The 24,176-nt window shown below is 32.4% G+C and overlaps 3 protein-coding genes across 3 annotated transcripts; 2 read left to right on the forward strand and 1 right to left on the reverse strand.

Moving 5' to 3' along the window:
- The first annotated feature begins 1,532 nt into the window (after window positions 1-1,532).
- LOC101218473 (alpha-1,3-mannosyl-glycoprotein 2-beta-N-acetylglucosaminyltransferase) lies at window positions 1,533-10,934 on the forward strand. The gene is made up of 19 exons (XM_004144841.3): window positions 1,533-1,801; window positions 2,061-2,111; window positions 2,556-2,643; window positions 3,342-3,404; window positions 3,899-3,933; window positions 4,040-4,116; window positions 4,214-4,259; window positions 4,384-4,446; window positions 6,302-6,368; window positions 7,271-7,339; window positions 7,418-7,487; window positions 7,586-7,647; window positions 8,288-8,378; window positions 8,476-8,569; window positions 8,720-8,782; window positions 8,864-8,902; window positions 9,020-9,190; window positions 10,056-10,184; window positions 10,382-10,934. Exons 1-18 carry the CDS (start codon window positions 1,733-1,735, stop codon window positions 10,161-10,163), a joined length of 1,326 nt encoding a protein of 441 aa, XP_004144889.1. The 5' UTR covers window positions 1,533-1,732; the 3' UTR covers window positions 10,164-10,184; window positions 10,382-10,934.
- Window positions 10,935-12,332: 1,398 nt separating this feature from the next.
- LOC116405314 (exopolygalacturonase-like) lies at window positions 12,333-14,062 on the reverse strand. The gene is made up of 4 exons (XM_031889408.1): window positions 13,916-14,062; window positions 13,517-13,816; window positions 12,664-13,182; window positions 12,333-12,584 (listed from the first exon to the last, which is right to left on the reverse strand). Exons 1-4 carry the CDS (start codon window positions 14,060-14,062, stop codon window positions 12,333-12,335), a joined length of 1,218 nt encoding a protein of 405 aa, XP_031745268.1.
- Window positions 14,063-16,923: 2,861 nt separating this feature from the next.
- Window positions 16,924-23,908, forward strand: LOC101208846 (nucleolar complex protein 4 homolog). The gene is made up of 15 exons (XM_011660332.2): window positions 16,924-17,421; window positions 17,512-17,604; window positions 17,698-17,771; window positions 18,028-18,089; window positions 18,172-18,199; window positions 18,691-18,785; window positions 19,376-19,443; window positions 19,592-19,693; window positions 20,623-20,681; window positions 20,769-20,943; window positions 21,623-21,796; window positions 22,339-22,480; window positions 22,817-22,874; window positions 22,954-23,059; window positions 23,279-23,908. Exons 1-15 carry the CDS (start codon window positions 17,023-17,025, stop codon window positions 23,447-23,449), a joined length of 1,806 nt encoding a protein of 601 aa, XP_011658634.1. The 5' UTR covers window positions 16,924-17,022; the 3' UTR covers window positions 23,450-23,908.
- Window positions 23,909-24,176: the final 268 nt, after the last annotated feature.

A 24,176-nucleotide genomic window follows, 5' to 3' on the forward strand; every position in this document is an offset into this window, starting at 1 on the left:
AAAAGTGAAACCAAAATAGAAAAACGCACGAGAGATCCAATCATCAAGTTAATGGATTTTGGTACATTGATTTCGCCAATATATTAAGGAAAATTGACATGACTGTGTGAGCACTTTCCCCTTTGTCTTTTTGCTTGTTAAGTTCTTGAGACCAATGTTATTGTTATGTTGCATTGCATCAATGGTCTGCCCCACTGCTTTGATCACTCATCCATTATATAATATTTATGTTTAAAATGCTATAGTTAAGGTTTTGATTATTTTTTTAAACGTTAATAGTATTGTTTTTAAGCATACGAATTTTAAAATGATCTAAAATGATTAGAATAAGTTTTCGTTAAACAGATAAGTGAAATTGGTAAATATAGTTATGTTATAAAAATTTATGTGCATATATGGCATCATTTATGTAAGTTGACTCGATAATTGAAGAGTAAAGATTGATTTTATAAACGATATTGTAAATGACGTCAATGATGCCTTTTGAATTAAAAAACAATGGTAACAACACGGTCTTAAAACTTTTATATGTTTGAAAATGAAGGGTGGACAATACTGTATATTTACAATCAATTGTCTCGTCAATTAATCTAACTTTATTTTTTCTAGTTCATGATACTTTTTAAAACATCTTTCTCAATATTGTTACTGGAAAATATCTTACCTAACAATAATTTTTTTTGCCTTACAATAATTTTGAACAAATTTTAAATAATGCGAAATTATAATCATTTAAAATCTTACAATCTTAGGTGCACCTAATCATGTCAAGCTTTAGAAAGATTCTTTTTTTTTTTTTTGTGATTTTACTTTTCTTTTAAACTTTGTCATACATTTCTGGGATCTTTATGGTAAGATATTCAATCTTTAATCCCTCATGAAGATGTGGAAAGAAAATAATGACTTTTTCCTTTTCTTGACTTGAATTCATATTTCATTATTTAATTGTTTCTCTAAGATTTATGTGATTCAAATAAACTTTAACATCAAATAATCACGATAAATAATTATTACCATTGACATCAACAACTAGAAATTTTAATTTGGTAAGATTTATCATGGTAAAACTATAACAAAGAAATATACTTATATTATAAATTTAATATTCTAAATCAATGTAGATAATTATATATGTTTAATTGTGTTTTTCAAATTATATATTAATATGCTCAATATGTATGTATGGTAGACATGATATAAAATACAAAAATAATCGAATAGAATAATTGATATCATATATTTCAAACACAATAATTCATTGGAAAGTAGAAAAGAATACAACTAAACTCAATTATGGTATATTTTACAAATTGACAATATACCTCTATTTATAAGATAGACAGTATATTAAACACTATAAAATTTAACAGAATGAATGTTATAATATATATTTTAGAGAATATTTACAATTTATAACAAATTCTAACTGCTATACTGTAAACAGAGAATGTATAATTGTTTGCCTTTTTTATTATTTTTGAAAAATAACCTATATAATATATAATTATATCATCCAGTTAATTTTGCACCATAACTTAGCGAAGTGGGGGAAGAAATTGAAAAAGAAAAAGAAATTCATATTCATTTCTAAAATTTTCAGTGGAGCCTCATGAACTGACTTGACTCCTAGTCGTCGCAGCTGCAAATCCGATCAATCCATGAAAGAAATTCAACAATTTTTCAGATTTTAGTTGTCATTCGCTTTGGCGTTTCCTTGATCTTTTCTTCACTCATGGCGAATTTTTTCTGCGATTTCCGCTTTCTACTTCTGATTGCAGCTGTCGCGTTCATCTATATCCAGGTATCCTATCCTTCCAACTCTCAAGGAGACGGAGTCTCTAATAATTTTGCTTTAATATCAGTCAAATCCTTCCTCAAATTGCTTTTATTTTATGCCTGCTTCTTTTTCCCTTTCCAACTTCATCTGTTTTTTTCAGCTCAATCAAATGTTATTTTGAATCAGTTAAGTTAGTATTAGCTTCATACTTGTTAATTTTATGAATTCACTGCCATTTTTTTAAAAAATCTTTGACGAATTATTTTTATTATTTGTTGTCTAGATACGGCTATTCGCAACTCAATCTCAATATGCAGATCGGCTGGCGGAGGCAGTACGTCGTTTATTCTTCTCTAATATTGCATGGGATTATGATTATAGTCAATACATTATTAGAGTTTGTGTTATTCTACAATGTCATCAATGTTAGTATTGTTTATGGCCTTAATTGAAGTTTCTGAATCGACAGCCTATGAATTGGTTTTTGAGGACTCAATTTTTTTCCGTGTTGCCCAAAACACAATTATTATTGAGGATGCTGTCGACGACTATAACCTGAAAAATACATTGTTACATTATTAACATACATGATTCTAAAGAATTGAAGAGACAATACGGGAGTTTGTTTGTATCAAATGTTATGTTGAGCTAGAAATTTGAACATATGATATTTTAGTTGAAGTTATAAACCTTAATTGATCTGCTCTAAGCCTGATCGTTTTTGTTGATTGCTAATGTGGCTGCAATATCCATCTATATGGGCGATTACTTATTTCAGGTTGAATCAGAGAATCATTGTACCAGTCAAATGCGATTACTAATTGATCAGATAAGCATGCAACAAGGACAAATTGTGACCCTTGAAGGTGTGGGATCTATATATTGCATTAGGGGACTATCTTAATTGAATGTGCCATGCAAATTGACAAATTTTCAATCTAAATTGACGAAAATGTCAATCTTAGACAAATTTTAATTTTGTCCATCTTTGCTTGGATTGGATGTTTATTCCAGGCTCAACTGGTAGGATCCACCATATCGTAAACCAAAAATTAGTTTTGATTTTACATCTAGTAGGTTTAGCAGCCCAAAGTCTATGCTAATTGTAAATTCAGAGCATAGCATATTCCTCAGCTCTTTAATGAAGGTCAGAATGTTTTTCAAGATAGATTCTGTTCTAGCTCACAAATTTATATTGTATAAAAAGGGTAAAATGCGGCTACTTCATTCAATATCATTGTTCCTTCTCATGCTTACCTGGTGACTCTGGATTGCCTTGATACAGAGATTGTTTATTCATTTTCTTTTATTCATCATTTTCATTTGCAGCATTTTTCTTAGTTTCTTATTATCTTGCTAGAATATCTTCCTCACTATGATATGGTATGCTTCTTGAGGAGCAAATCCAACAGCTTTATTTATTTCACTTATTTTAAGTTCGTTAGCCTCTAGTTTTATTTTTATTTAGTTAATAAGAATCAATATCTTGTTACTCTTTCTGTGATTGGAGGCAAAACCATCAGAATTATTCCACTTATTTCTAATAGAATTGCTAAATCTTCAGATGAAAGAAAACGCAGCTTTGAAGAACGCCTCCAGCTGAAGGCTCTCATTCAAGATCTTGAAAGTATGCGCCTCAGTAGACTTCATTTTCTGCTTAACAGCTTACTTCCTGAATTTTACCCATAATCTTTTGTTAAGGAGGTCAGATAACCCATTCAGCAGTATTTTTGTTTTTATTGGATGTGGCTCTTGTCATATGTTCAAATTTTAGGTCTCTAGTTACTGAAGTGGAGGTATGTAGAAAAATGAGCCCTCCATAGAACACTAAAAGCAGCTTGATTTGAATGCTCGTAGTTCTATTTGATTGAGAAAGGCAGGATGAGACTTCTGTTTCAAAAAAGAAAAAAAGAGAGAGAGAGAGAGAGAAAATAATGATGTATTGGCTTTTGCATTTTAAAAGCATTCTATTTCACCATCTTGTTCCATAAATTTTTTATCATCTGACAACTCTATGTATTTGTTTCTTTTACACTTTCCTTTAGTAGGATCAAATTGACATTCACTTGTAAGTTTTATCTTGAAGGCTCTTGATTGTTTTTCTCTTTACAAAATCTGTAGGGAAAGGTCTGCACCAACTTACAGACAAAACACAGGTATACTTAAAATGAAGTGATTCTAACACTTTTCTTCCTTCCGCATTGTAAGCCTTTTAAATTCTGTCAACCTTAAATTTACAAATTATTTTGCTTGAATTTTTAGGAGCCTGTGGCAGCTGTTGTAATTATGGCATGCAACCGGGCAGATTATCTGGAAAGGACTATTAAGTCTGTTCTAAAGTACGTCGTATAAGACCTTTTAATCATTCTAATTATTCACCGTAGTCAATGCATTACAAATCCTTGGCTTTACTGACAACGATGCAATATTATCTAGGTACCAAACAACTGTTGCTTCAAAATATCCTGTTTTTGTTTCCCAGGTATGTATCTCAAATTCTTTTGTGGCTACAAAAACCTTTCGATTTTCTTTTTCTTTTCCAATCTGTGTACTTACTTGTAATACATATATATACACACATTTTTTTTATCTGTGTTTATTCACAGGATGGTTCCAACCCAGATGTAAAAAACAAGGCTCTTAGCTATGATCGGTTGACCTATATGCAGGTTAGTGAAGGAATACTCCATGGTCTCACAATTTACCTTAGTCCTTATGTAGTTTCTATATTGATATTGTGCCCACTTTGTGTGTATATATATTTTGAAGTGATAATGGTGTCATTATGTCATGGAATTTGTTGGGCGTGGGTTGATGATTTGGGAAAGGTTTGTTAAGGTTTTCTATTTCCATTTGCTTTATCTTGGAAAATTTGGAGCGTGGTAGGGATTAAGTGATTCCCCCAATAAGGAACTCGACCCCTTAAATGGGAAATGCCTAGGACAGTCCAGAACCATTTCCTAAGTTCTACAAATTACTTGGTCAAAATGCGATTTCAGTATGCTTCTTTTTTTTACATAGTCAAAATGAAACAAAATATTAGCACATATAGCAAAATGTCACTGTCTTGAGTCTATTAGTGTCTATCGACGATTAGTGTCAATCAATGTCTATCGTTGATAGACCACATTTTGCTATATTTTAAAATATTTTCAACAATTTTGTCATTTAAAACCGTTATCCTTCTTTTAAATGATTGATTAGTAGTAGTGAGTTTTGAGGATATAAGAGGTCTGGGAATTGAGGTATTTTGTCCTCTCACACTCTGGAGGTCCATTATTATCATTACTCCCTTTTCTGTTAAGTCTGTATTCCCTATGTAATTATGTTTCGATAACTAAATAAATGTATGATTGAAACAACTAAGAAAGTAGTACAAAACCTCCTTTTAACAGCCATGCCCTCAAAATCTCTGAATCTTAATGAACTACCTCCTCCTGGGGCACCTTCTTCAAGAAGGAAAAATAACCCCTTCCTAGTTCCCTTGAGACAAATCTTTCTCACCCTCAAGTTCTTTGGGATTTTTTAAACCAATTTAAATTTATTATGATTATACATGTCAAGGAGGGGAAAAAAACAAGAAAGCTCACCCCCCTTAAATCTCCATGACTACCTGAAATGAGGGATCTCAGATGAACTCATTACATCATTTTGTAAGATCTTAATTAAAATTTTAGCAGCTTGTTTGAAAAGATCCTTCATGCGATGATTGTGCTTCACCAATTGGTTTATTCATGGTTGACAAATTAATGATTCCATCTCTAATCAAGATGGCATGGACACTCACAAGTCAGATGGATGAAAAGAATTTTTTAAAAATAGTTATTCTAACACCTTTTTACGAAACTTTTATTCTACCAAAATTAAGTGTTCTGGAGGTAGTTACCATCTACATCTTTCAAAAGGTTTGAACTCTCCCTTCGAGAGTTTGAACTCCAGGATTAACAAAGATTTCCTACCTCAACTGAACTGCTAAAAAATAAATACTTATACCTAACCAACTTTTCCGTGCTCACTTTCTGTGTATTGATACTTGTAAGGAAAAAACTAAAACGTCCTCAGCCACAAACCAATCAGACTGACACATTTCAACCCTATGCTAATTAGATAGACTTGCTCACCTGTTAGCCTCCCCTTTCTTCCTCCTGACACTGGGGATGCATATAGGTAGCTTCAGGCCCCTTGAAATTTGTTGGTAATCATTCTTCTTTTCTTGAACCAATTGGAGATCTCTTTGTAATCTACATTTGCATGAAATGAGGGAGAATCTCTCATCTCTCCCTACTCCCTGTGGGTTTTGTTTGTGTTCAATGCTTACTAATTCCTAGACACAAGCATGGGGATTCTTTTTGAAGAAAATGATGGAAATGGATGCAATCCAACGAGTCTCATGCATGATTATTGGGAACCTATTTTTGGGTCTGATGCATGATTTTTTATGGATATGGTCACCATACAAGCTCAAGATGATCTTGCTTTATGGGCCATTTCACTCTCATCAATTCTGATTTCTGTTTGTTGCAGCATTTAGATTATGCAGAAGTGGAAACTGAAAGGCCAGGGGAGTTGATTGCATATTACAAAATTGCACGTATGGTTATTTTTTCTTTGTTGTGCGTCTGGCAACTAAACTTTAAAAGTTGTGTCAATTTAGTTTTTGTACTATAAAAAGTTTCAAGTTTATGACCATTAAGGTTGCTTTTGGTCTTTGTATTTTAGTTTTTTAATCAATTTTGTGTCTATAGGTCAAGGTGGTTAGCTTCATCGGTGTAGTGCTTATGTGGTACGTTGACAATATTATTTGAAGAGTGTATGTGGGGCCAATTTCTGGAGATTTAGGTAGTTGGTGGTATAAGAGTTAGACTCATGGAGTCAAGGGCAAATACTTTTATTTTAGAGACTTATTAGGTTCTTTTTAGACTGAAGAGCTTGAATAGATACAATCTTGAAAGTTGAGGAAATTTAAATAGACACGATTCTCATGCTTTAGATCCCAAACATATAATTTAATTACATATGTTAGCAGGTATTGGGTTGGGTAACAGACAAAAAATCTCATTACAATATAGTGGGACTGAATTGTTATTAAAATATCTATAGACTACGTCTGTAGATGCATAAACAATGAATGGACATTCCCCTACATAAACAGCACCGAACTAAATTTTGGTATCTATGACTAGCTTCATTTTCATATTCTTTATCATATAGAATGTAAAGAATCTCTAGCAATATTCTCAAATACTAGTACTTTTCTGAGGAATATGGAAGTTCTCCATTTTCTTATGCCTATAGTGATATTACAAAAGGCCACCATATTGGTAAGTGTAAGAGGAGGAAAATTTATACCTATGCTTTTTAAGGTTAATTAGGTTTGCTTACTCATTATCCCCATTCCCATGCTTCATGATACCCTAAAGAAATTCCAGTTCACATTCTCCGGAGTTGTTGAATATCTTAATAGGGGTCACATCTGAACATTTGGTTTCCCAGGTCATTACAAATGGGCATTGGATCAATTATTCTATAAGCATAATTTCAGCCGAGTGATTATACTTGAAGGTGAGGTCGACCTTACTACTTTTTCCTTTTATCTTCACTTTGTTGCTCTTGTGGATAAATAATTTTATTTTTGTACAGATGATATGGAAATCGCTCCTGATTTTTTCAGTTACTTTGAGGCTGCAGCAATTCTACTTGATAAGGATAAGTGTGTACAGTGCATTCAACCTCATTTTCATTTCTTTCTGTTGACTATAAGTATATGTACAACTACCTGAATCTTGTAACTCTTTTCAAAAATCACAGGACCATAATGGCAGTCTCTTCATGGAATGACAATGGACAAAAGCAGTTTGTGCATGATTCTTGTAAGTTAGTTTTAGATACTTTCTCCATACATTAGTGGGTTTGATATGAAAAATTGTTAATGTAATATATTCTTCTCGTGAGGATTGCCAGAGTGACGGTGGAGTTATTTTCTCTCCCTTTTAGTGCACAATATCCATATTTCATACTATTGATGGGTTCACTGACCATCCACCTCGATCACTACCCCCCCCATTGTTCTTGTTTCAATGCATGTTTGATGATATATAATTAAATTTACTTTCACCCGTTAGTTTAAACTTTCAAGTCATTTGGTGATTTAAAATGATATATAAATAAATTTAGTATTCCTCTTATTTGTGGGGTTGGAATATGAAGAAGGCCCATCAACACATGACCTTTTGAACCAACCTGCTTTGATACCATCTTGAATCATCAATTGACCAAAAAACTTGAGCTCATGGGTGAAGGTAAACTTAATTATATATCATCTAACAATATCTATTGTAGGTTGTATCAAGCATAGAGTAGCAGTTAGATGAATAATGCAAGCTGCTAAAAATTCACTCATCAAGTTTTGCTGTGATAACTTGGTTTCCTAAATTTTTTCAATTCTATTACATTTCGATCTTTAGTGATTTGGCTCATTCTTATTCACTTTTATATATTTATACCCTGCAGATGTACTGTATCGCTCAGATTTCTTTCCAGGACTTGGTTGGATGTTAACCAAGTCTATATGGGATGAACTATCACCAAAGTGGCCCAAAGCATATCCTTTAAATTTAGTTTATTCTTGAATCTGGTTCAAAATGATCTTTATAGTATGGTAAATTTTCCCTAGAACTGTTTCTTTGACAAAAACAAACTTATTGGGATGACTGGTTGAGATTGAAGGATAATCACAAAGGTCGGCAATTTATTCGTCCAGAAGTGTGCAGAACATATAATTTTGGTGAGCATGTAAGTAACCTTTCACTTATCCAGTTCCTTTGAGCCACGAGGAAGAGGACAGAGAGTATTCTAAATTAACATTCACAAGCCATGACAACTTTTACCTATATGTTTTACATTTTTAACGTTGGTCTTTCGGAATGTCTGGATCCTTTGCAGGGTTCCAGTATGGGCCAATTTTTCAAGCAATACCTTGAGCCAATCAAGTTGAATGACATTCAAGTAAGCACTTTAAGATCTTGTTTTCATTAAGTCGAAAGTGAAGCTGAATTTAAAGTTTTTTCTATCTTTTGCTTGCTACAGATCGACTGGATGTCTATGGATTTGAGCTACCTGATGGAGGTAATGTGCATTCTTAAGTAATCAAAACGAATTTAAAACAAAAAAAGAATACACATCACTAGTTGGGATTCTTTTTGTAGGACAAAGTACGTCACTAATTTGGGATTTTTTTTGTAGGATAACTATGTGAAGTACTTTGCAGATCTTATTAGAAAAGCGAAACCTGTTTATGGAAATGATGCAGTTATGAAGGCTTATAATGTTATGGGTGATGTTAGAATCGAGTATAGAGACCAGTCAGATTTTGAACGCATTGCTCGGCAGTTTGGTATTTTTGAAGAGTGGAAGGTAGTTGTCCATCACCTTTTTACATCTCCAATTTCTTTGTGGTGAGATTATATGGTTACCGATGACGGGTTAGGATTATTAGTAGGGAAATACCAGGGACGTTACTAGGATATTAGATGGGCATTTTCGAAGTTGGCTAGTGAAAAGTAATATAATTAGGCTGAATTAAGTTTTGGAAATATGCAAAGTTCTGTTGGGGGAAGTCCAAGCCACTCGAAGTGCTTGGAATTGTAATTTTTCCTTTTCTTGGTATTGGATAGGCTCCTTCAACGTTCAAATATTTTTTTTTGTATAGATCTCTTTAAGCTACCTAGGATTTAATTTTTGGGTTTTCTTGACATCTAAACATTGTAAGGTTAGACGAGTTGTCCCATGAGAATAGTCAATGTGTACATAAGCTGGTCCAAACACTCACAAATATAAAAAAAAAGGGTCTACAAGAAATTGACATTTTTTAAAAAGATCAAGTAACAATAGAGTATAGATACAAAACTGAAATGTTAGGATTTTAAAAATATTTGTATGTCATAAATTTTTAAAATGTCAAATTACAACCATTTATGCACACAATTGAAATTTTGGAGGCTTTTTTTAACCCTTCTAAAGTTTTGGGCCTGCCAGATCAAAAATCTAAATCTTAAGTTAAAGAAACCTATTAGACACTCTTCTCAAGTCTAAGAACTTGTTAGACACAACCTTGAATTTGCATAGGACACAACTTGTAATTTAATCTTTTCTTTTATTATTTCAATTTTTCTGCTTTCATTGCAATTTATGGTTCCTTTAATAATACAGCTTCACAGCTGTAAAATTATGAATGCATTTTGTTAGATTAAAAGCTATCCCATGTTCTTTGGTTTCCTAGGATGGTATACCAAGGACAGCGTATAAAGGAGTGGTTGTTTTTAGATACCAAACCCAAAGGCGTATATTCTTGATTGCCTCGGATTCTCTCAAGCGCTTGGGAATATAAAAACGCACATTGTTATACGAGGTTAGTAATCACATACATATTACCACCTTGGCTCTCCACTGTTTAACTCGATCGGATAAATCCCCAACAATGCAATCCCATTAAGTTTCATTCTAATGCAATGTTACACTAGTTTCCTAAAATTTAATGTTCTGATAATGAATCGAGTTAGCCAGCAGGGCAGATTTAAGGTTAACTGGGAGCATTTTTTGTCTCAGTGTCTCTCCCGAGCATCGAAGCCATGTTCACTCTCCATTCCATACAGACAGGAGGCGATTGAGCTACTAATCATTTAAACTCATTTGAACTTCTCTAACACCCTATTCTCAACACTTGCTGCACAGGCAAAGATTTGGAGTTCCCACAAGTTGGTTTTTTCTCCAGATCGATGGAAAACGTTCTGCTGGTCACAGGCAAGAAAAGACTGTCTTATTGGTTAAATCATTTTAATTTGATAAGAGGAAATTGCTGTTGAAATTTAGCATGTTGGGTTTATATGTCTAGCTTGAGATCTGAATTTCAATTTCGATGTTTCTTTGAATGGTGTGTAGTGGGGGTTTTGGAATTTTCTCACGCTACAAATAAAGAGAGATGAAATAGTAGAAATATGAATTCTTATGTTGTAGGTTTCAACCTAAATCTGACACTTTTTTGCTAGCCTTGCTGATTTAGCTTGAATTTGAACGGGATTGTAACTTGAAAATCATAGCTTTCTTTTCTGCTTTGTCTAACACTCACACTCTTACAATAGGTTTTTCTTTTGAGTTCTAACTTTGTTTATAACAAAAATATTGGTATGAGTTTGTGTTCGTGTGTGTGTTTATATACATAAACGTTACTATTCATCTTTCATAATTGTTTCAAAACTGTCTTTGTAGAAGAAAATCCTTCTCACATGATACGGATGAAAATATATATGTATATTTATTGCTATATATTTTGAGAATTATATAAACTAACAATTGCGTCAATTCAAACTTTTTGTTTTTGAATCGATTTATACTTTCTCGTGGATAAACATTTTGAAAACTTATAATTTAAATGTTTATAAACAAATTGATTTGAACTCAAATATGATATTTTTTGAAAATTATCAACGTATAAATATAAATATTAGTCGTTAATACTTATGATTTAATGTTATAAAGTTTTTTTGACACCCAAATATTGTATGGTTAGGTGAATTGTAGTGCCAGAGTTCGAAACTAGAAAGTGGTTGAAATACTATGGAAAAAAATGTGGAAAATATCAATTTATATTCCTAGACTTTGTGGTTATATTAATTTAAATTTTGGACTTTCATAAATTTACTAATTTAAATTTTAAACTTTCGTAGATTTATTAATTTACTTCCGTTTTCAGATTTTGTTTTAAAAATATCACATGAAACTTATAATTCTATCGATCAAACTCTTAACTTTCACAAATCAATCAGTTTAGACATGTTATTAAGATTGCCTACGGTTCATTGAATGTTTGATTAACAAAATAAATCTTTATTATCAGTACATTCACAATTTCAGAAGGAAATCATATTTTATGTACAAGTTTATTTGTTTAAAAAGTTTAAGAATCAAATAGATAAAATTATAAGTCCACCAAACAAAATGTGGTGGACGACCTAAATTGATATACTCATTAAATTTTATTGTTTAAATTGATACACAGTGGAAAAATTAAACTTAAGAGTGCAAATTAGTGCTTTTGTAAAAGAAAAAGTAAAAGAAAATAAAGAGTTTGATCCCCAACTTCAAATTGGTGAGGTGGGCTATATAAAAATGGAAAGTTTACTTCAAATAAATAGTAAAATTTAATTCAAATTAATAAAATATCACAATCGAAAAATGTGGAAAAAAAAAACTGCTCCAACAATGGCTTGAATGTTTCTATAGTTATTATATTTTAAGTCACTTATGAAAATGTTTTATAAATTTTGGTTAAATTTAAGAACAAATATGGGCATTTTATTGAAAGTGACAAAAGAAATCCAAATTTAGGACAACTACTTAAATTAATTTTACCCAAGAAATTTCATCAATAAATTTAGGGTACTCATATTACCAAGCTTAGTCTCAAACATTACAACCTTCTTGTTTATTTGGAAGAGTTAAAAACAAAAGAAAAATAAAAGACAAATGAGTTGTCTTATATTCTAAGTAATGTTGTCCATTATTTTGAAGCGGTAGTGTAAGAAGAAGAGCAAATCGAAGGATTTTGTATTCCTGAAATGATTGGTTTCACATTCATGCATTGAGATGTAACCGGACCATTTATTCCATTATAAACAAGGTCAATGTTGGCTACTTTTACTTCTTCACATGGTTTGTTGCTACTACAAATAAGTTTGACTGCCACTGGAGTTGCAGAACTTCCTTTAATGTTCTTGAAGCTCACGTTATTAATCTTAATATTTGACGGAATCTGAAAAATGAAAGTTTATTCGTGAAGTTAACATGCATGAAGAATTTCAAAATCAAAGTTTTAAGAATGTGATCAATACCTCGCGATTGCACTGATTCCATGGACAGTACTCTTGGTCTATGAGAATTGGGTTGCTAACGTTGACCATTGTAATGTCTGAAAAATGCATGTTGGTGGCAATACCAGCAACAGGAGAGGATGGCCATGTTTTGATCCTAACACCATTAGTGGTGTTCATTATTGTGCAATTCTTTACTACGACATCGTCAACAGGTTCTTCGTTAGTGTATTTTCCAAGACTTCCTATGCTTATTCCATGACCTGGCCCACATGTCACATTGGTGATTTTCACTCGTTTGCTTCCATCTCCAAGTGAGATGCAATCATCTCCTGTTGCTATTCGAGATTTTAAGATTGAGATCCCAATTGATCGACCAATGTGTATTCCATCTGTGTTGGGACTATCTTCTGGTGCAATTATGTTGACACCTTGGAATGTAAGGTTGTTGCACCCTAGGATGTTGACATGGAAGTTTTTGCTATCGAGTGATGTTATTCCCCTCACAATTGAATTGGTAATGAAGTCGAATCTTAAACTCTGCTCATTTGATATGCGATCAATAAGTCATGTCAGAGATAGGGTGAGAAAGCCATGCACAAACTATTAAGGAGGGATGAAAATTATGAATTTTCTCCATCTATTTAGTCATTATATTTTTTTTAAAATAAAAAAAAGTAGCTCTTTTGCCTAATTTTTTATGGTTAAATTTCGTTCAATATTTAATTTTTTAATTATTATCATATGGTGTTAAGAACACATTTACCAAATTGTAAAAATGAAAATAATAGAGAACAATATCTAACGAACCACTTAAGAATGAACAAAGACGAATGAGGTTAATGGATAGGAAAACAAAAGATATAGAACTTACAATAGGGAGGTTAGCACAATCTATACGTTTATGACAATCATTCTTTTCCCAACCTGCCTTTCCTTGGCCATCAAAAACTCCTTTGCCTGATATTGTCATTCTATCAACATATGCAAAAGTAATCCAACTATCTCCATGAGGGTGTTTTGGAGCTTGCAATGTTCCACGAACTCGAATTTCAATAGGGCTCTTGCAAGGGCCTTTAAATTCTCCTTCTCTTACTTTAAATATTCCATCTGGAATAACCACCGCACTTGGACGAACAGATGCACATGCGTCATTCCATGCATCTTTCAAAGCCTATGTTTCACAAGTAACAAAACTACAAAAGTTAGCAAAAACAATTAATTAATTTATTAAGTCATCACTTTGATATATACTTTTATTGTGTGTTTATACCTCAGTGACATCATCACCAGACACAATATTACCATACTTCCTCAAAGGAAAAATAACGTCAACATGAGATTGAGACTCAATAGTAAATGATAGCAATGACATCAAGAATGTAGTAATCGATAAGTTTGAATACTTAATCATACCCATACCGCCTTTTTTTTCTTTCTCTCTTTTAAGTTTTTCTTTATGTTTTGATGTTTGAAAATTTGGTATAAAATGAAGATATTTTATTTTACATTCAAGATCTCTAAATATATCAAATGAAGAACAGAAGAGATGATGCAATGAACCTAAAAGAGGTTACGAGAGTTGTGAACTTGGTGTGTGATATATTGTTTAATCGACCGTCCCTCACTTCTACCTATGCACAAATTTGATAACTAAAATTTGTTTATTGTTCATTAGTCGGTGCAAGATTTCCTTCACCCACCAATGTAAACAATCACATTTTTTATAAGAAACAAAAAAATTACCAAACCGACAAAACAATAACCCATCATCGAAGAAACAAAATTAACTTTTTTTTTAGCCACATGTTACTTAAAAATGGAAAACCCAAGGGTATTTAACGATCTAGATTTTTTTTTTATCGTCACATCCTTATAGTGTTGTTGAGTACCATTTACAGTATCTATGATTGTTATGGTTAGAAGTAAATAAATGTAAATGAAAATAAAATAAAAAGTTGTATTGTGAACGAATAGTTGGTTTCTCATAAAATTATTGATTTTTTTATTGCCGTTACTTTATAATCCAATAAAATTTAAAGATTAATGTTTATTTCTATGTTTTAAGTGCAGTCGTGAACAAATTTATGTAGAATGTGTCGTGTAATCAAGTTCATAACAGAGGTTTTGTATTATTCATATCTCCATATCAAATAAATTAATCTCTTGTATGCAATTCATTTTATTTACTACTATGATATTAATATTAGCAAATATTGATTAATCAATGGTAGATTTTGCTATATTTACAATTATTTAAAAATAAAGTTCTATACTTTCTAGTAAAGTTGTAACTATTATAACTTTATAATAGCGGATTATTTAACGTATGACAAGAAGAATAACAAAATAGAACGTTTATTTTGGATAAATGAAAAATTTTAAATTTAAATTGATAAAATAGCAAAATTGAAAAATATGTAAAAAAAAATGTTGCAACAATGCCTTAAATGTCCATACCTAAGTGAAAAACTTACATCCCAAATACAATTATTCAACAAACTACAAATAACTGCAATTAACTCAAACTCCCAAAAAAATAATGATTATATTTATCCTCTAATTTTTTCATATAAACACAATCTAATCAATTAACACCTATCAAAATCCTAATTTTCCCCCAAAAGCCGAAAATCACCACCACCAAAGTTTCGTCTCCTTCATACCTTTAAAGTCTTTTAAACCTTCAAAGTCTTCCAGCAACTACATAAACGATTGGAGCTTCCAGCTTCGTTCCTTTCAAAGTCTTCATACATTCAACGCAAAACAAAGGATTTTCTTGTTGTTGAATAGCTTCTTCATCGAAATGTAATTTAAACGTAATTTGGGATGAAATTAAGGAATCTAATATAAAATATAATTTCACATGAATGAAAGTGGAATAAGGGAAAGCCCATCCCGCAACAAAAGCAAAGAAAAGTCTGACTATCCTAACTAGGGGTATGAGATCCTTTGAAAGCTAGGTAAGAGACAGAGATCGAGTTGACTTGGGATTGGAGCCCTAGCTGCTACGTTGGATCGGTCTAAATATGCTTTTCACATGAAATTCAGAAATAGAAAGAGGCCTCAAGCATGAGGTCTTTCCTTATTCATTCTCTATGTAAGTGAGTGAAAACTATTATTCAATTTCACAAAGAAGAAAGAATCTCGTATTCTCAATGGCATAGAAAGTTCAGATAGATCGGTGGCAGAAGTCGCTGTTGAAAGGTGCGAAGGAGCGAGACTAGATGAAGCTTCATAGAGTCTTTCTGTCCAGGTGCAGGTAGTCTGCATCTTCACATGTCGAGACAGTCCCTTATCCTTACGTCTTTCGTGCCGGTCACTTCTACCATACTGTCTTTATTATTATTAAAAATATATATTATGTATTATTTAATAATAATTACCTATATTGTTAATAAACCGTTTAGAATATAACAAACCTAAAAATGTTGTAGATATATTTAACATTATTACAGGGGAGGTTGCTACAATAATTTATCAAATTTGAAGGTTGTTTGCAAAATACACTTTATATCTTTGTGAAATATGTGGTATCCTGCCTCATATTGGAGCCATTCAAATACATTGTACTTGGAATGCATGAATTATCCTATAACTAGGGCTAGATTGGGGTTTAATATAATTAAAAAAAATGGGATAGACACTGCTTTTGCTATTTTTCTTATTTTTTCTGCTTTTTGTCATTTTTCAAACGGCTATTTGCAATTTTGCTATTTCTACAATTATATCAATAAACCTACTTCATGTTTGGAGCTCCAAATATAAAAGCGATATTTACAACTATTAACCTACAATTATCTACTCGAATACTATTCAAAATTTCTCATTAACATAATGTTGACTATTTACTATCCATTCCTTCAAACATCCCAATATTAGATTGAGATTACATTAGCTTCTAAAATAATTGCAATCAATAGTTTTCTTTTTCTTGTTATTTTTGTGTGTAAAATTAGGTGGTTAATAAATATTAAATTATCATCTTTTATATATAATAATAACAATAAAATGTAATATTAATGTTTTTATTATTTAAAATAAATCATAATTTTAAATAATAAAACTAAAACTTAAATTTTACTAAAAAATGCATCAAATAAAAAGAGTGTAAAATAAAATAAACATCTCTAATTAACATTCTTTTATAATCACTTCTACATACAAAATCCATCCAAAGTTCAAAATAAGAAAAAAAAACCGCGAAGGACATCATATTCCGGTTCAGGTACAGAAACCTATCCATGAACGGAATAGTATACCCCAACACACAAACAGCTCGATTCTTCTAATTCAAAAACCTAACTAAGCCGCCGTGTTCCACCGTAGGACTTCGACAGTTTTTCCGTTCCCGCCTTGAGCTTTCTCTTAGCAGCTCCAATGGCGTCCATTCCCTCCAACAATCACAACGAGAAGGAGAAGAAGAAGACGAAGACGAAGACGAAGAATGAAAATACTCACAGCCTTTCAGACCTCAAAACCCTTGGCCTTCAACTTCTCTCATCTCGAGCTCACATCAACAACCTCCCTCTACTTCTCACCTTCGTATCCCCTTCTTCACCTCCTCCTTATGTCCTTGAAGCTCTCCTCTCCCTTCAGTCCTTCTTCATCACCAACCTCCCTTCCCTCCCTTCCTCCTCCAAGCCTCCCCCTGCTGGAGACGACGTTCAGGTCGATGCCGAGTTCATTTACCGGACCTGGCTCCGTTCTAAGTTTGATGAACTCGTTAAGTCGCTTATTGATGTAGCGGTTTCTTCTGAATGCGATGACACTCTCAAGGTGGTGCTCTTTGGTGGCTTTTGAATTCGTTCTGTTTGGTGATTTAGTTTAATTGAATTGTGTGTTTTTTCTATGTTGTGTGTGGTTTAGGAGATTGTGTTGGATGCGATTATGGAGTTTGTTAAAGTTGGTAACAAGGGGAAATTTCACTCTGCTGTATACCACAGGTTTTTACAGAGTATCGTAAGTTGCCTTGCTATCCTTAATTACCATTATTTTTTTTAATGTTTGTGATTGTGTTAGAGCTGTGGATTTTACCTCTTCTCTTATATGTAGGCTCATTCTTCGACTCCAGTTGATACTCTGATAGCCTTGCTTGTGAAAAAGTACTTCCATTATCTCGATGTCCGGTATGTTTCTTCGTCTTCTTCTTTTTTCCCCTTTAAGAACCTGTGCGTAATGTTTAGAACATTGTCCTTCTGCTTCTTGTGCACTGACACGACTGGGATTTCATTTTAACGTTAATTCCCGTCCTCTTTAGCTTTGATTATGTACCATTTTCCTTAAATTTGTTGATTCTTAACATTTTTATCGAATTCTTGAGACACATGTTTTGGATTCCTATGACTATGAGATCCATTTTTAACCTGCTTCTCTCTTGTACAGTTATTTTACATATATTAGCATTAAAGAACTTGCCAAGACTTTCAAGGCTGAGTACATGTCTGGTATTTTCTCCTACCTATTCTTGACATTTTGTTATTTTTATTTCCGGAATGCTTCGTTCAATGAACTTTCTTCTTCTTGTAGGTGATGTTGGTGGCCATTCAAAAGAAGGGTAAATGTTTTTTGATCTCAAATCATTGTCCTAAACCACTGTTACCCTTCAACATTTTTACAAGTCATTGTACTTCTATATATGCTTGAGATTTTCTCCTTTTTTGAAAAACAAAGTATATTAATATTGAATTTGCCCCTTTATGTATATGATGAGGGAGGGAGTTAGCCTACTTTGTCTTAAGGAATAGGGTAAAGTCTCCAGATGTGGAAGGTCTTACCTTGTCTACACGTCATAAGTTTTTTTAGCTCAACAATTTAGGAGCGGTTAGGACTCATTGGCAAATTAGTTTGTTAATTTGATAAGGGTGTAGTTTCTTCAATTCTTTTTCAGGCCATATGATGTTTAGACCACAAGGAATATATTTTTAACCACCTTAAACCACAATTTTGTTCTTTGCATGGTCCTCGTTGATAATAATTTGAAGGCACTGGAATTATGAAGTCTTTTAAAAAATTGGTTCGTCACTGGTGTGACGTTTCTCTGTGCAGGGTGGAGTTCATTCACATTGTGCACTCTATCATATCCTCCATTCCCCCTTTGGAAAACTCAAATCAATCTGACTACACTATGTGGGTTGAATCAGGTAATTTCCACAGATTTGGTTTTTGGGCTTATTGAGTTTGTTGTTTTTTTATACACAGATCTTGAATTATTAACATGTTGAATGTAGCATCTCTAACCTTCCTAAAGGGTGTTTTCATGGAATTTTTTGGAGGCAGTAAATGAATTTTTTTAATGTCATATTGACATTTAATTTAGTTTGGGCATTAAAATGGAATTATGGATTCCAATTTAAGATGGGTAATTTCTAATATGACGGTCGATGACATTCAATTTTTAGTCTTAACACTTGTTATCCAGCTAGAGGTTTTGTTTATTTATTTATTAATTAATTATATTTTATTATTATTATTATTATTTGTGTGCTGTTATAATCTCTATGGACGGCATCCCCTTTTGTATCTTTCGTTTAATCAATGAAATTGTTACCTATCATGAAAAAAATAATAATAAAAAGATCATTCAAGAACTGCTGATACAGGTTCTAAATTTGCATTTTTATGAATAAAGAGTCATGACATTGAGCACATTGCAATTATCCTATGTGTTTACCGTCAGCACTTCTTTTATGGAGCAGAGTTTTTGCTTAAGTCATTATTTTTTCAATTGAAGGTGATAACAAAGTGCTTTCTGATGATCAAGAAGCAAAGCAGCTTAAGATGAAGAAAAATGACGAAGAGGTGGTTACAACTAGTTTGTTCTTTATTCTTATCCAAAAAAACTAGTTTGTTCTTTATCTATTTTTTTTCTCTCTTTTCTGTATTAGTTCTGCTACATTGAATTCTATCATCATTCCTTCTTTTAAAGAACATTGCTAACACCCTTCAGGTCTTAACCTCATCAAAGATTGTTAGAAGAATGAAACTAAAATTTTCAAAAGCATGGATTTCATTTCTTAAGTTACCGCTTCCAATTGATGTGTACAAGGAGGTAACCACTCTGCTCTTTATTTTTGGCTCTATACAAAATTAAAAGCATTTGTAGTTCTGAAATTGGTCTGTATTATGGTTTTGACAACTTTTATAATTGAGTCGACTGCTTAAAAAGTCAATATTGTATCTGAAAACAATTTTACATCTCGTTTTATCTTTGGTGTAGTTATTTTATTTTGTGGGGAGAGAACAATAATGCAGTTATGCTTCCTTTTGCTAAAAAAAATGCAGTTATACTTCCTAATGATCTGGATGGACAATTTGTATCCAGATAATATGCTGCTGTTTGGAAACAGTGTTAAAATATTTCTCCTCTCTTTTTATAATTTGTATTCTGATCTAAATGTTAGGACAGTAATTCTTTTCCGTTGGTTTTGGTTGAATTTTTATTAATAGTTGCCTTTAGCTTGAGAAGAAATCTTAGTGTTCTTGATTATATTAGAAGCACAAGTGATGTACAGTAGGCTCAAGAACATGCTAGGCCATGAAATAGTGTACGTTTTTTTTATTTGGTTATCATTTTCATTAAATTTTTTTAAGACTGATTTTCTGAAAACAATCCCTACACTAGTTATTTTTTAGCTATATTCTGTCTGGAGATTAGCTTAGACCTATAAAGCAAATCCTGGTGGTCTTTTGCAAACTTCTTGTGATTGATCCCCATCTAATTTAGTTGAGAAGTATAGTTATTTTTCTCCCAATGATCTTCACGATACCTCTCGTATCATTGTACTATATCGTTGTCTTTCTCTTCGAATACTTATTCTTCGTAAATACATGGGTTGGTTATTTCAGAAATTCTTCAATGATTGTTTGTGTTACAACCTACCCTTCACTATTGCTTCCATATTGTAAATTTTCTAATCCTTTTTTCTTTTGGGCTTTGTTGTCATCTAATATTTTTTCACTCATCCTTTTGCTACGTAGGTTCTTGTAATTCTTGATCAGGAAGTCATTCCCTATCTTTCTAAACCAATTATATTAAGGTTTGTGATAATATGGTTTGTATGTTCTCTCTTATATATAAAGCTTGTATGTCTCATTTAACTCATTTGTTGCATAATAAAATGCAGCGACTTCTTAACAAAATCCTATGATATTGGTGGCGTCATCAGTGTTATGGCTCTCAGCAGCCTCTTCCTCCTAATGACAAAATATGGTTTAGAGTATCCAAACTTCTATGAAAAACTCTACGCTCTATTGGTTCCTTCAATATTCATGGCAAAACATCGGGCCAAGTTTTTTCAGGTAAAGTTGTGTGGTCTGTCTATTTTTTTTTAGATTATCTTTTTCGGGAATGATTTTTAGAAGTATGGATGGTGATTTCAATATCTCCTTGGAATTTTAAATGCTCTTCATTCTACAGGGTATAGTTAACTCCCAATTTGAAGACTATTTGGTTGCCTATCTCACCTAGTTTTTTAGTTAATTTCAGTAGATAATACAATGTAAATGGAAGGGCTTTTGGCATGCTTTTTTTGGATTGAAAGAGATCTCGAAAGAGGTTTGGGACATTGTTAAATTCAGTATATCCTCTTTGTGTATGTCAATTTCTAGGTCAATTATCAGTTAAGTTATTTCTTTTTCTTTTTCTTTTTTAATTTTTTTTTTACATTGGATTCTGTTGACTTCTTTGGCAAGGCCTGTTTTTTGTATGCGCTTGTGTATTTCTTCAATTATCTTACTGAAAACTTGGTTTCTCATACAAAATAATTGTTTCAGGTTGAGAAGATGATAACATATTGAAGCCGCTCCTGTTTATTTATTTTTTATTATATTATTTTGTACATAGGACACATATCCATATCCTAGGGGCGCTCATATTTCATTAACAGTGAAAACCAAGTTGTAATATAAATAATGACTTTTCTAAATGTTTGGTTCATTTTCGGTGATTTCCTAATATCTTTGTTACCATTCTTGGCAGCTTCTTGATTCCTGCTTGAAGTCGCCACTTCTTCCAGCATACTTGGCTGCTGCTTTTGCTAAGAAATTGAGTAGGCTATCACTTGTTGTTCCTCCATCAGGAGCACTTGTCATTATAGCTCTTATTCACAATCTCTTACGAAGACATCCCTCAATCAACTGTTTGGTTCACCGGGTAACTTATTATTTTCCTTTGATTAGTTACAGTATGTAGTTTTGCGAATGAGATGTTTAGTTAAGGGTATACTTTTTGTACATATAGTTTTTCTTCTTTTTTTCTTTTTTTCTTTTTAATCTGGAAACCATTAATGTTTGATCTCTTAGCCATTTTTTGAGATTGTTTTCTTTTTACCACTAGGCCAATCCAGGATGGTTCCGTAATTACAATTGATTAACATTTTACAAATCCTTCACCAACACAACAATTATATGACTCACATTCTTTTTTCCTAGTTAACTAAGAACTGTTCGTTTATGCTCTGAAACAGGCATATGTTTCCCATAAAAGACATCTATTGTCATAAAATAAGTGCCTTAACTTGAAAACATCTTCGTTAGGTGGATTTGGATTTCTGTTTGAAACTGTCCATGACTTTAGGATATTGGTTATGATTGAAGTTAGCACTATTTTTAATCCTATTGCTTAAGATAAATTCTACAACCTGCATCGATTTTTCTTGTTTTATTTTGGATGTAATGTATGCATGATGTGTGCAGGAAAATGTTAGCGAAAGTAAGAACGATAATTCCACAAGTGAAGAGGCTGCTAAAGGCACTGATGCTGATACACCCAAAATGAAGCCAGGCATTGATCATTTTAACTACGAGGAAGCTGATCCTATTAAATCTAGTGCCTTGAGTAAGTGTTGTCTTTATTGACGTGTAAAGTCACGCAATGAATTGTTTGTGATTAATGGATTCTCTCTTTGTTGGATGAAATGGGACAAAGACATGTTTATTAATTAGTATTCTTGTGATGAACTGTTAATATCGCCATGACTTGTCAAAGTTGCTTTCTTGACCTGCTTTCCAATGGTTTACTCGAAATCTTTTACAATTCATGTTTAAAGATTGTCAGATTTAATGACTGAAAACATTTGGTTAATCCATTACATAGATGCTACTGTTGGACGCTTTGTTTTTATTTTTTTGTGGTTTAATATTTGGTTTTTGTTAACAAAAATTATTGGTACAGGAAGTTCACTTTGGGAAATTGATAGTCTTCGACACCATTATTGTCCTCCTGTTTCAAGGTATGCAGTTTAATATTGATCAAGAAACTTCTATTTGTTTGGATTTCATACTGAAAAACTAGTCCTTGTGTTCTTGTAGGTTAGTTTTGTCCCTTGAGAATGATCTGACTGTGAGATCAAAAACAACTGAAATTGATGTTAAAGATTTTGTCGCCGGTTCATACTCTACAATACTCGGGCAAGAGGTAAGTTTCACTCTAATCAGTTTGCTGTTTTAATATATTCTCGTAAGGTTATAAATTGTCCTTTTTTACAATTTTAGTGGTTAAGATTATTGACTATTTTCGACTTTTTGATATCGTCTCTGAAATCCATCCGTTGCATCACTTTCCTTACGAAGAACTAAAATTGGATAAAACAAAATTCAAATTCTTTTTTGTTCTAAACGGTGTCTTTGGTTGCAGTTGAAAAAGAAACTGAAGCGAGTCCCTCTGGCATTCTACCAAGCACCCCCCACCACCTTGTTCTCGGAGTCTGATTTCGCTGGTTGGAGTTTCGATAACGAACACAGTGAGAAGAATATTGATAGTAGCGATCATCTTTCGGCAAAAAGACAACGCGTAGGGAGCTCATAACTTGGGTTTCTTCATCTCCAAATTCGCAACGGGGCATGTTAGAACTACATTCCAGGAGCCTTCATCAGAATCTCCAGACCGTCCTCTTAGGTTAACCGTCGGGAAATCGCAAGTTCTTGAAGCAGATTATCACTCAAGAATGGCAGGTGAATTTTTGCAGCCTCTCCATGAGTCATTGCCTAATTGAACATTCTTCCAAACAAAGCCTTACATAAGAGGTAATTGTAGCAGTTTTGCTTTTATATTTATTAAAGGTGTATCAGCCAATTGTATACATTTTTTTTTCTTTGTAGTTATTTCCCAACTTGAAGAGACAAATTATATGTGATTTTGAAATTGTATTCTAAAGAAATTTTGTGGTGAGTTTACAAACTCCATTGTAGCTCATGTGCTGCTAGCTCGATTAGTTTTGATATATTGCAAAACTATACTTAATGTTAAAAGGATTTTGTTTTGTTATTGTTTTTTTGCAATTTTACGATTTTATTATGGATGCAATTTTAAATATAGTAAAATAAACTAAAATATTTATAAATTATATCAAAATTTTAGATTATATTGTTGTCTATTAATGACATCAATATCATTAATAAAAACATATCGATCTGAAATTTTGTTATATTTTATCAAATTTAACATTTTTTCTATACATATATGTATATTACAAAAATAATAATGTCAAATAACGACCTTTCACACTACAACAGAAGGTGAGAGAATTTGAATG

The sequence above is a fragment of the Cucumis sativus genome, chromosome 7 (assembly GCF_000004075.3).
Source record: "Cucumis sativus cultivar 9930 chromosome 7, Cucumber_9930_V3, whole genome shotgun sequence".
Taxonomy (NCBI): domain Eukaryota; kingdom Viridiplantae; phylum Streptophyta; class Magnoliopsida; order Cucurbitales; family Cucurbitaceae; genus Cucumis; species Cucumis sativus.